This window comes from Dipodomys spectabilis, unplaced genomic scaffold (assembly GCF_019054845.1).
Source record: "Dipodomys spectabilis isolate Male_0828 unplaced genomic scaffold, ASM1905484v1 ptg000108l, whole genome shotgun sequence".
NCBI classification, from domain to species: Eukaryota; Metazoa; Chordata; class Mammalia; order Rodentia; family Heteromyidae; genus Dipodomys; species Dipodomys spectabilis.
Genome location: NW_024870785.1, coordinates 5,356,946 through 5,369,348, shown reverse-complemented (window position 1 = coordinate 5,369,348; position 12,403 = coordinate 5,356,946). Strand labels below are relative to the sequence as shown.

At 41.5% G+C, this 12,403-nt stretch overlaps 1 protein-coding gene across 2 annotated transcripts in view; it reads right to left on the bottom strand.

Moving 5' to 3' along the window:
- Ganc (glucosidase alpha, neutral C) overlaps positions 1–12,403 on the bottom strand; it is a 43,468-nt gene that overhangs the window by 20,251 nt on the left and 10,814 nt on the right. For both annotated transcript variants that reach the window (XM_042687898.1, XM_042687897.1), the window contains 8 exons: positions 12,107–12,289; positions 8,909–8,954; positions 7,251–7,317; positions 5,160–5,256; positions 3,605–3,785; positions 3,225–3,378; positions 1,503–1,738; positions 634–760 (listed from right to left, as the gene is read on the bottom strand). In XM_042687898.1, coding sequence (XP_042543832.1) covers positions 634–760; positions 1,503–1,738; positions 3,225–3,378; positions 3,605–3,785; positions 5,160–5,256; positions 7,251–7,317; positions 8,909–8,954; positions 12,107–12,289 — 1,091 coding nt within the window. The remainder of the gene's footprint in view (positions 1–633; positions 761–1,502; positions 1,739–3,224; positions 3,379–3,604; positions 3,786–5,159; positions 5,257–7,250; positions 7,318–8,908; positions 8,955–12,106; positions 12,290–12,403) is intronic.

The window sequence follows — 12,403 nt, the reverse complement described above, 5'->3', positions numbered from 1 at the left end:
GCCTATAGTATACTTATTCTTCTCTCTCATTCCCTACTTCTTATTTCTATTTGCTTATAGAAACAGCATGCCACAAAGCTGTATTTCTATTTATTCATTCATTCAATCACTGATAAAGCTCATTTTACCATGTGTAATGAAAGATGACTAAGGAAATCATGCCATCTGTGTAGGTTGCTCGAAATTGTTGGAGAAGTTGCTCAAAGAGTGAGAGGTTGGCTCAGTGGTAGAGCGCTTGCCCAGCATACATGAAGCCCTGGTTTCAAGTCCTCAGTACCACATATACAAAAAAAGCCAGAAGTGGTGCTGTGGCTCAAGTGGTAGAGTGCTAGCCTTGAGCAAAAGAAGCTCAGGGACAGTGCCCAGGCCCTGAGTTCAAGCCCCAGGATTGGCAAAAAAAAATATGTAAGAGTAGAGCATCTGTCTAGCAAGTGTGACGCTCTTGAGTTCACACACAGTAACACACACAGGTGCAAGCGCACACACACACACACACACACACACACACACACACACACAGAGGTTTAAAATGTAGTTCCATCTACAAGGAACAAGAATGATGGCCATGTAACCTTCATTATTTGGGAGTGAAGAGGTAGAAATACCAAGTGAACAGGTATAGTAAAATCTTACCAGGCCAGCATACTCCTTCAAAGTCGCCCCCTTCTGGATTCCTCACAAAGAAGCCCTGTTCTTTGGCCTTAGCATACACTGAATAGTCAGGATCAACCTTGATGTGTGGGTCACTAATGACTACAAGCTGTCAGGATACAGGGATTACAAGATCTTGTCAGTTTATACTGTTTGTACCATAATTTTGGGGTTCTAATTTCACTCAGAAACAACTGTCACTCACATTGAAATATTTCAGACACCAGTAAAACTCTGTAACTTCATGTGCTTAATTAAAAAATTAGTATCAAAACCAGGCCAATGCTCTTTTGTAACTATTGTTGCCTAACTGTACATGTTCTTACATTGGCATTTATTAAGTTTCTATTGTCCAGGATGCTGGGTGCTAGATTAAGTAGGCAGGATTCCTGCATCCTAGATATTTAGAGGATAAGCTGACATTAATCAAAGCAAACATAAACTAACACAAGAAAATGACATGTTAAAAATAAGCGAAACTCCAAACCTAGTCTTTTTTTTTTTTTTTTCAAACCTAGTCTTACTGAAATATTTAGGAAGGAGGTGTGAGAAAAAAAGCTCCTCACCTCACCTTTCTAATACCATCTTTTCATCATTCAAGAAGTGGCACTGTGGCTCAAGTGGTAGAGCATTCGCCTTGAGCTGAAGAGCTGAGGGACAGAGCCAAAGTTCAAGCCCCACGACTGATTAAAAACAAAACCTATCATTCATTTTCTGTTCGCATTTGAAGGCACGATTTTTCTGGCCATTTTTATCAGATAGTCTTTCCTTCACTAATGTCCCAAGGCAAATTTAAAACAATTTTAAAAAGCTTTACCACCAAAAGCTTAAAAAATGTTGGCAAAGATTACCTTACGTTTTTTGTTTCTGAGTAGCTCTTGCATCCTTTTGGGGGCTGGGAATCTTTTCTTGTCCCAGGTGAAATACCGCTTGCCCTCAGTATGCTCAATGTCCAGCCACATGACATCATAAGGAATGGCATGCTCATCAAATCCTGCATCCACTGCCTTTACATCCTGCTCATCTTCATAGTTCCAACGACACTGGTGGTACCCCAAAGAGAAGAGAGGGGGCATGGCTTGTGTGCCTTAAAGAGGGAAATTACAGCTGTGTGAATTACCATCACAAAAACTAGTTTTAAAAGATTTTTGTTTTTGTTGATTTTGGGGCTTGAACTCAGGAACTGGGCACTGTTCCTGAGCGTTTTTGTGCTCAAGGCTAGTGCTCTACCACTTGAGCCACACACAGCACCACTTCTAGTTTTTGAGTGGTTAATTGGAGAGTCTCACAGGGACTTTCCTGCCCTAGCTGATTTTGAACTGTGATCCTTAGATCTCAGCCTCCTGAGAAGCTAGGACTACAACAGGCTTGAGCCACCAGTGCCTAACAAAAGGTTTGTTTGTGTATTTTCTATATATAAGGTCTTATCATCTTCCTTTCCAATTTATATTGTTACTGCTTTTTTTTTTTTTTTTTTGGTTCTGGGCTTCATCCCTGAACTTCTTTTGCTCAAGGCTAGTGCTCTACCACTTGAACCACAGTGCCACTTCTGGCTTTTTCTGAGTAGTCTGTTGGAGATAACAGTCTCATGAACTTTCCTACCTGGACTAGCTTCAAACTGGGAACCTCAGATCTCAGCCTCCTGAGTAGGTAGGATTAGAGGCATAAGCCACTAACACTCAGCTGTAATTTCTTTTTCTTTTATTTTTTATTTTTTTATTTTTTGGTTCCGGTCGTGGGGCCTGAACTCTGGGACTGGGAGCTGTCCCTCAGCTCTTCAGCTCAAGGCTAGCTCTCTACCACTTGAGCCACAATGCCACTTCCGGCTTTTTCTTTTTGCTTATGTGGTGCAGAGGAATCGAACCCAGGACCTCATGCATGCGAGGCAAGTGCTCTACCACTGAGCCACCTTCCCAGCCCCTTCTTTTTCTTACTAATTGGTCTGGTTAAAAAACTTCTTTTTTTTTTTTTTGGGTCTGGTCGTGGGGCTTGAACTCTGGGCCTGAGCGCTGTCCCTCAGCTCTTCAGCTCAAGGCTAGCACTCTACCACTTGAGCCACAGCGCCACTTCCGGCTTTTTTCTTTTTGCTTATGTGGTGCTGAGGAATCAAACCCAGGGCCTCATGCATGCAAGGCAAGCGCTCTACCACTGAGCCACCTTCCCAGCCCCTGGTTAAAAAACTTCTGACACAATGTTGAATAGCAGTGGTGAAAGTAGGTAGATTTGTCTTATTTCTAATATTAGTGAAGACTGCTGGATTTTAAAAATAAAATGCTTTATTGCTAAAGGTGGTAGAATATTTAGGTTGGGGTATTAGTCATTTGGGTTAAGGGCAGATAATATACAAGGGAGGCAGATAGCAAGTATCAGGGATTAGGGAACAGAGTTCTAGACCCAGTGTAATGTTTAGCTGAGTGATGAGGATGGAAGGAGAAATGTTTGCTACCTACTGTGCTTAGAGGTAAGCTCTCTAAATATCTACGTATGTGCCATAAATGTTAATTTACCATGACGATGCATGAGGCAGAGAAAACATAATGGAACTAGGAAGTGACACTTCTACATGCAAGTACCTGTAAGATATGAGTACTGCTTGAAGACATCAAAAGGTGTAGGTCCTGTCAAAAGGAAAACATCAATGATTCCACTTTCTGACATCCAGCGCACGTCTGTTCGAGGTCTGACCTTTTGTTTAGCAGCAGCTGGGCCCATCTGGGTAAATGTGTACTGAAAAAGGAATGGAATGAAAAATTTGAGAAAATTTGCCCCACAGCACCTGATCATACGTAAGTTTGTTCCTTTAGTAGACGATACTGATTGTCACTGAATCCAGTATAAAACTCTAGTGGCAGAGAAATGCCACTACAAAAAAAAAAAAAAAAGAGCCATGACTATAATGCAATGATTTTATTTCTTCTGTAAGTATGACATGCAGCCATGATCCATGGCTCACCTCTACTGCAGGCTCTGTGTTGATCTCCACTAGTGTTTCAGAAGCATTCAGCCAGAAAATACCTATAGTCCTGCCCAGTTTATGTGCCAGCAGATATGGCACTGAGCCATAAATTCCTGTTTTGCTGTGTATCTGATATCCATAGATGTCCAGATTATAAAGACGATAAGCATCTCCATCCCTGAAACACAAATAGAATTAGGATCAATCACCATCACATTTGTACTATTAATAAATAAATAAAACAGCTCCAATCTCCCCTGTAAACAATTAGGGTTCAAATATCTTCCAAAACTCAGCTCTTAGCACTTCCCTAAATCTTTACTGGCCCAATCTGTGCAAATGATCATAGTTTGAATTGCTTTGGCACCTTAGATGCCTTTCCTCGGTGTCTCTTATAATGGAAGGACTATGGTCTGTGAATCGGCCAAATGGCAGGTGCAGGCTAAGCCTCCAGGGTTGATTCTGTGAGTCCTTCTCTGCAGCTAAAGCAAAAGAAAAATGCCCCACAGAGCTGAGCAAGATCAGAAACTGGGGTGGAGACAGAGCTAGGATTAGTATGAGTGCCAGTTTCTGGTGAACCTGTCAATATGCTCACCTGCCAGATAAACAGCACTTGAACCTGTCAACCTGGATCAGCCCCTGCTTCTCTTCAGTATTGATTACCCTTAGTCTGATGCTTCTGGCCATCTAAATGTCAGGATTGTTAGTCTGAAATGATCTCCCTGGGGGAATAGCAAAGGAACAGGAGATATCATGCTTTTCCATTGTCTGCTTAGGGTAAACCAGGTCATTCATTTTTTTGGTGTATTCTCTTGAGAATCCACAAAAAGGCCCCCGAGAGGTGAAAGTGAAATCCACGGATAAAGATCTCTCCCTGCTTTACCCACATAGTTCTGTATTCTTCCTTTTTCTACATTTCCAAATTCAGTTTTATAGTTTTCATGTTTTTTTTTTTACACAAAAAAGTTATGCTCCTTCAAGGAAGGTTCTTAAAACTCCGCAAACAAGCCAGGAGCTGGTGGCTCACACCTGTAATCCTACCTATTCAGGAGGATGAGATCTGAGAATCGCAGTTCAAAGCCAACCTAGGCAAGAAAGTCTGTGAGACTTTTATTTCCAATTAACCACAAGAAAACTGAAAGTGTACTGTGGCTCAAAGTGGTAGAGCACTACCTTGAGCAAAAAGAACTCAGGGACAGCGCCCAGGTCCTCATGACTGACAAATCAAAAGTAACAGTAATTTTTATTTACCTAGTATTATTTGAACTTAGGACTTTGTGCTTGTTAGGCAGTCATTCTATCACTTGAGCCATCCCTCCAGCCCACTTAGTATTTTTGTTTTGTTTTTTTTGGGTCCGGTCGTGGGGCCTGAACTCTGGGCCTGGGCACTATCCCTCAGCACTTCAGCTCAAGGCTAGCGCTCTACCACCTGAGCCACAGCGCCACTTCCAGCTTTTTTTCTTTTTGCTTATGTAGTGCTGAGGAATCGAACCCAGGGCCTCAGGCATGCAAGGCAAGCGCTCTGCCACTGAGCCACCTTCCCAGCCCTTACTTAGTATTTTTAAGTCGGTGTGATTCTGCATGTTGCGGAATTCCATAAAGATGTTCAAATCCATGCAAGGAGAAATCCAAACCAATGGAGGTAGGACCTGTAGAGACCAGGACAGTGACTGAGTTTTGCTTCTTAGTAAGACAATCAATTAAGGAAATTCAGTTCATTAAATTATAGCTAGACGACCAGACCAAAAAGGAGTAGAAAGCCTTGAGCTTACTCCAGTCAATTAGCAAATACTGTAAACTGATTCTGTAAGGTACTATGTTCAGATATTGCTGGGATATAGAAATGTATGTATAATGCAAATCTTTAGTGACTTATTAGTTACATAGCCTTTGCTACGTGCTATAGTATTGTTGTTTTGTCCTGAGGCTTGAACTCAGGGCTTGGGCACTGTCCCTGAGCCTCAGTGCTCTTCAAGCCCAGTACCACTTCTACCTTTTTCTGAGTAGTTTATTGGAGATAAGAGTCTCATGGACCTTTGTTCCTGGACTGGCTTTGAACTGTGATCCTCTTATCTCAGCCTTCTGAATAGCTAGGATTACAGGCCTGAACTACCGACAGCCAACTTGTACTACAGTTCTTTTGTCCACTTTCATACAAATCACTTTACTATCTATAGATAGTACTAAATGTTGCTAGAACAGGGCTTCCTCAAGGAGTCAGGGAAGCTTTATTATGCCAAAGGCATGGAAGAAGAAAGAAAAAATGTTTTTCTAATCACCGAGCACCACATATCTGAATGAGATAAACTCCATCCCCAGTCTGCAAATCCATCATTAAATATAGTGAAAAATGTCAGATGGACAAGTGACACCCATATGAATGACAAAAGGCTGAGGACTTCACAACTGATGAAGTCTAGAACTTGGTTCTTTTTTTTTTTTTGTCGGTCGTGGGGCTTGAACTCTGGGCCTGGGCGCTGTCCCTCAGCTCTTCAGCTCAAGGCGTGTGCTCTACCACTTGAGCTACAGCACCACTTCCGGTTTTCTGGTGGTTTATTGGAGATAGGAGTCTCACAGTCTTTCTTGCCCAGGCTGGCTTTGAACCGAGATCCTCAGATCTCAGCCTCCTGAGTAGCTAGGATTACAGGCGTGAGCCACCAGCGTCCGGCTTAGAACTTGGTTCTTTATCACTTAATTCTCATAAAAACAAATGCAAGCTGGGCACTGGTGGCTCACGCCTGTAATCCTAGCTACTCAGGAGGCTAAGATCTGAGGATCACGGTTCAAAGACAGCCCGGGCAGGAAAGGTCGAGACACTTTTTTTTTTTTTTTGGTCAGTCATGGGGCTTGAACTCTGGGCTTGGACGCTGTCCTAGTGCTCTTCAGCTCAAGGTGAGTGCTCTACTGGTTGAGCCACAGCACCACTTCCGGTTGCAGTTTATTGGAGATAAGAGTCTCACAAACTTTCCAAGACTCTTATCTCCAATAAACCACTCAGAAAACTGGAAGTGGTGCTATAGCTCAAGTGGCAGAACACTAGCCTTGAGCTGAAGAGCTGAGGGACAGTGCCCAGGCCTAGAGTTCAAGCACCACAACCGACAAAAATAAATAAATAAATAATTTAAAAATGCAGAATTTCTGTCTCCTCTACTGGACAGTGAAGCAGGGTAATGACCTCAGCCCTTCTGTGAGAATATAAGTTCCATGTGGCCTGTGCTCTTGACACTGCTCCCTAAAGACAGAGTCGCTTCACTGCAAGGACAAGAAACCCAAATCTGAGACTTCTGTTCACTTAACTGAAGTCATTTGTTTTAGGCTGCCAAAGCTCAGGTGATTTTTCTTTGTCTGTCTGTCTGTCTATCCAATTAGAGCTAGGAATATCTATCCATCGATCTATCTATCTATCTATCTATCTATCTATCTATCTATCTATCTATCTATCTATCTATCTATCTATCTATCCATCCATCCATCCATCCATCTAGCTATCCTATTAGAGCTAGGAATGAAACCCAGGGTCTCATATAAAGTAGGTACTCTACCATTGAGCTAAAATGCAAATCTCCAAGAGACTTTTAGATAGATTTTGCAATTTTGCAATAATTTGTTGTAATACCATATCATTATTGGCTCTGACATTTACCATTAGCTTTGACATCTACAAAATTTCCAAATTTCTCTTCCCATAAGCCTAGATCCTCTTGACTTTCCTGTCAAAACAAAAAGAAGAGTAAAATGAGTTTATAAATTGCAACAAAAGTACAGTAGCAAATCTTATTTAGGTTTTTTTGTTTTGTTTTGTTTTTGGTCAGTCATAGGGCTTGAACTCTGGGCTTGAGCACTGTCCCTCAGCTCTTTGGCTCAAGGCTAGCGCTCTACTACTTGAGCTACAGTGTCACTTTCCGGTTTTTTTCTGGTGGTTTATTGGATAAGAGTTTCATAGACTTTCCTGCCCAGGCTGGCTTTGAACCGCAATCCTCAGATCTTAACCTCCTGAGTAGCTAGGATTACAGGTGTGAGCCACCAGCACCCAGCCCCTGTGAGACTCTTACCTCCAATAAAGCACTAGAAAACCGGAGGTGGCACTATGGCATAAGTGATAGAGTGCTTGCCTTGAGCTGAAGAGTGCTGGGACAGTGCCCAAGACCAGAGGTACTCAAGCCCCACTACTGACAAAAACAAAAACAAAAACAAAATGAACTCAAAAAGGTTAGCATTAGAAGTCATGCTGCAGATAATGGGGGAACTTGGATTTGCTCAATGATGAAGCACCAACCCCTTGAATAGTTCCTGGCATACAGGAGGTCCTCAACAAATACTTGTTAAATAAAATAATTATGATTTTCTCTAAAGAATGTTATTGTCTGAATCCCTAGCTAGGTCACTCACTTCCATTGTTATTCTTTTCTTCAGCTAAAAGAAATAGAAATATCCAGTGTATTTATATAAAGTTCTCCCCTCTTGCTCCCTTTCTGTTTCTTTTTCTCTCTCTCTTTTTGTGCTGATACGAGTTTGAACTCACTCAGTCACAGATGGCACTCTATGACTCAAGCCACACTTCCAGCCTGGCTTTGCTAGAGATTGAGTCTTATCTTTTCTGACTGGGCTGGCTTTGAACAGCATTCCTCTAGGTCCTAACCTCCTGAGTAGTTCTAATCCCTTGTTTTGACCGGTTAATTATACTAATATATTACACTAATATTATTTCCTTCAGAAGAGCTTTCCAATCCCCTGTCTTAGTCAGGTCCTTGTATTCTCTCTCTTTTTTTAATTTATTTATTGTCAAAATACCGTACAGAGGGGTTACAATTACATGGGCAAGGTAATGAGTACATTTTTTATCAAGCATTGTTGCCTCCTTCTTTGTTTCCCCTTCCCATCCCTTCCCTGCACCCCCCCCCCCAAGTTGTAAAGTTCGTTTTTCAACATAACATCTTGTACGTCTCATTGTTGCAATGGGTCCACCTGTATCCCTATTTAAACAATTTGTTTTTTTTCCCTTCCCCTCCACGAAGTATACCAATATCAAATACAGTGACAACAGGGTTTATACCATGGGGGAGGGTCTTATATTCTCTTATAGCAAATTTCTCAGGCTTCTGAATATTTAGTCAGTGTCAGTCTTTTCTAGGAGATTCTGTTTCCATGAGGATAGGTCTGGGATTTATTTATGAATGAACAAATGAGTGAAAGAGCCAACAATTTGGTAAAGTGAGCAAAAAAGATAGGTATTCCATGAAAAATCCATTTCATGCTATGTGTGGTGAAGATGACAGAGGTCATTTGCTCAACCTAGATTACCTGAGAGGTGTCAGCGGGTACCTGCTCCTGTCTTTCAGTGGTAGCTCTGTTGGAACATAAGTAAAGTTGTATGAGTTGATGGGCTAGACAGGATTCTTCTGAATAACAGATATTCTCATTTCTGCTTTTAAGAGTTCATAAATCATATCCTTTAATTTAGTAAATATAAAATCATTATAAAAATAAGTAAGTTGATAGAATTAAACACTAATGATGAACACTAAACGAACAGTTTCTTATACTGATATGGATGTATCTGGATTTCCTTATTAAACCTTTAAAAGAACCTTTATCAATTTTTTAAATTATAAATGTAATGAATCAGGTGTGATGATGTATACCTGTAGTCTCAGCACTCAGTAGGAGTATACAAAAGGATAAAGATTTTGAGGGTCAGTCTGGGCTACAGAACAAGACTAAATTGTCTCAAAACACAAATTAAAAAACACACAGACCAATGTAACATATGTTTGTAATATTTTAGCAAAGCAAAGTTATATAATATAAAACAAAATTTTCCTTACTCATTTTTTTTTTGGGGGGGGGCTGGTTCTGGGGCCTGAACTCTGGGCCTAGGCACTGTCCCTCAGCTCTTCAACTCAAGGCTAGTGCCATAGTGCCACTTCCGGCTGTTTCTGCTTATATGGTGCTGAGGAATCAAACCCAAGGGCTCATGCATGCAAGGCAAGCATTCTACCACTGAACCACCTTCCCAGCCCTCTACTCATTGTTACTCTAGTACATATTAGCAGCACAATCTAGTCTTCCAGAAAGATTATGAAATTTATCTTTCTGTTTACACTTGAATGAGTACTTATCTTCTCACACTCTTTTTTTGTTTGTTTGTTTGTTTTAACAGTACTCTGGTTTGAACTTAGGGCCTCATGTTTGTTAGGCAGGCACTCTACCATTGAGCCACACCTTCAGCCATTTTTTGTACAGGTTATTTTGATTTGTTTTTTTGTTTGTTTTTTTCGGTCCGGTCATGGGGCCTGAACTCTGGACTGGGCACTGTCCCTCAGCTCTTCAGCTCAAGGCTAGCACTCTACCACTTGAGCCACAATGCTACTTCCGGCTTTTTTCTTATGTGGTGCTGAGGAATCGAACCCAGGGCCTCAGGCATGCAAGGCAAGCACTCTACCCCTGAGCCACCTCCCCAGCCCTTGTACAGGTTATTTTGAGATAGGGTCTTGTCAGTTTCCCCACCTCCAGTTCTGTGCCAGGACTGTGATCTGCCTAGTTTTGGCAGATTACAGATATGTACCATCATGCCCAGCTTCTTCCTCTGAGCTGTGATCTTGCACACTTTTCTGCCTGAGCTAGCCTGGAACTGTTCATGTTCCTCCTGTTCTCAGCCTCCCAAGTAGCTGGGTATGAGTCACAGTGCCCAGCTCCCTCCACATTCTTTTTTTTTTTTTTGGTCGGTCATGGGGCTTGAACTCTGGGCCTGGGCACTGTCCCTCAGCTCTTCAGCTCAAGGAGAGCGCTCTACCACTTGAGCTACAGTGCCACTTCCGGTTTTCTGGTGGTTTATTGGAGATCGGAGTCTCACAGTCTTTCCTGCCCGGGCTGGCTTTGAACCGTGATCCTCAGATCTCAGCCTCCTGAGTAGTTAGGATTACAGCCGTGAGCCACCAGCGCCCGGCTTCCCTCCACATTCTTAACAACACTGGACTTTATCAATTCTGTTCAGTCTTTGCTATTCTAAAATGTTACAAATGATAATACATTTCAATTTGTATTTCTTTTTTTTTTTTAGTTTTTTTTTAATTGTGAAAATACCATATGGAGGGGTTACAATTACAGGAGCAAGGTAATGAGTACATTTCTTATCAAGCATTGTTGCCTCCTCCTTTGTTTCTCCTTACCATCCCTGCCCTCCCATATCCTCCCTCCCTCTCACTGCCCCCCCCCACCTAAGTTCAATTTACATTTCTATGGTCATTAATGATACAGACTACCTTTTCATATATTTAATAGCACTTCTATTTCTTCCATTGTGAACTGTTCATATGAATTACTTATTCATATTCATTTCACAATAATTTTTATCTTCCAAGTAAAATGTAGCATGCACATAAAAATGAGCAAGAGGGGCTGGGAAGGTGGCTCAGTGGTAGAATGCCTGCCTTGCATGCCATGATGCCCTTGGGTTTGATTCCTCAGCACCACATAAGCAGAAAGAAACAGAAGTGGCGCTGTGGCTCAAGGGGTAGAGCACTAGCCTTGAGCTGAAGAGCTGAGGGACAGCGCCCAGGCCCAGAGTTCAAGCCCCATGACTGACAAAAATAAAAAATAAAAATTAAAACAAAAAAGGAGAGCCCAGCTAGGTGCCAGTGGTCACTCCTGTAATCCCAGCTACTCAAGAGGCTGAAATCTGAGGATCACAGTTTGAAGCCAGCCAGGACAGAAAAAGTCTGCAAGACTTTTATCTCCAATAAACTAGTCAAAAAAAAAAAAAAAAGCCGCAAGTGGCACTGTGGTTTAAGTGGTTGAGCACTAGTCTTTAGCAAAAGAAGCTTAGCTCAGAGACAGTTCACAGACCCTGAGTTCAAGCCCCAGGACTGGCAATAAATAAATAAATAAATAAAAAGAAAGCAGAGCCCAAAGCTCAAGTCCCAATACTGGAAAAGAAAAAGAATACTACTAAACAACTATGAATATACCATTGAACATAAGCAATCAAAATAACTTATTTGAAGGCTCTATGTACCTTTCTACCACTTGAGCCACAGTACCATTTTCAGCTTTTTCTGTTAATGTGGTACTGAGGAATTGAACCCAGGAGGACTTCATGCATGATAGGCAAGCACTCTACCACTAAGCCACATTTTCAGCCCTAGCAGTAACCACTTTATGAAACTGGTAAGACAAGACCTCACCATGAAGCCCAGGTTGACTTGGAACTCACAATCTGCTTGCCTCTGACTCTTCAAGTGTTGGCATTATAAGTGTGTATTATACCCAACTCAGAAAACCAATTTTATGTTTTTATATTTTTGAGGCAGGGTCCCACTATGTTGCCCAGGTGGCCTAGGCTAGCCTCAAATTGATAAACCCTGTGTATGTCTACTGAATGTTGCTTTACAAGTAGACACTACCACCACATCTGGCTACAGGAAAACCATTTTCTAAAATGATTTGTTATGATTTCAGACAAATGGTATTTTCAGTTTGTTAATGCATCATGCAAAATACCTTTGTTTGTGAGGAATCTGTAGGTGCTCAAAATATAACTGGCCTAGGGAATTTATGCTGATCACAACTTCTTTCTCAGATAGCAACTCTATCTTGAATGGATTTGCTATGATCTGACACTTCAGATCTCTTTCTCCACCTTCCAATATCAGGCTGCCTGTATCCCCAGAGCATGAGATCAACCTAGAAAAGGAATCAGAAAAGAAAAATAAGTTGCTACAGTTTAACAGACTTTGATGTGATTTCTAATTCAGTGCAATTCATTTGCAAATTGGTCTTTATGTGAAAAAACATAAC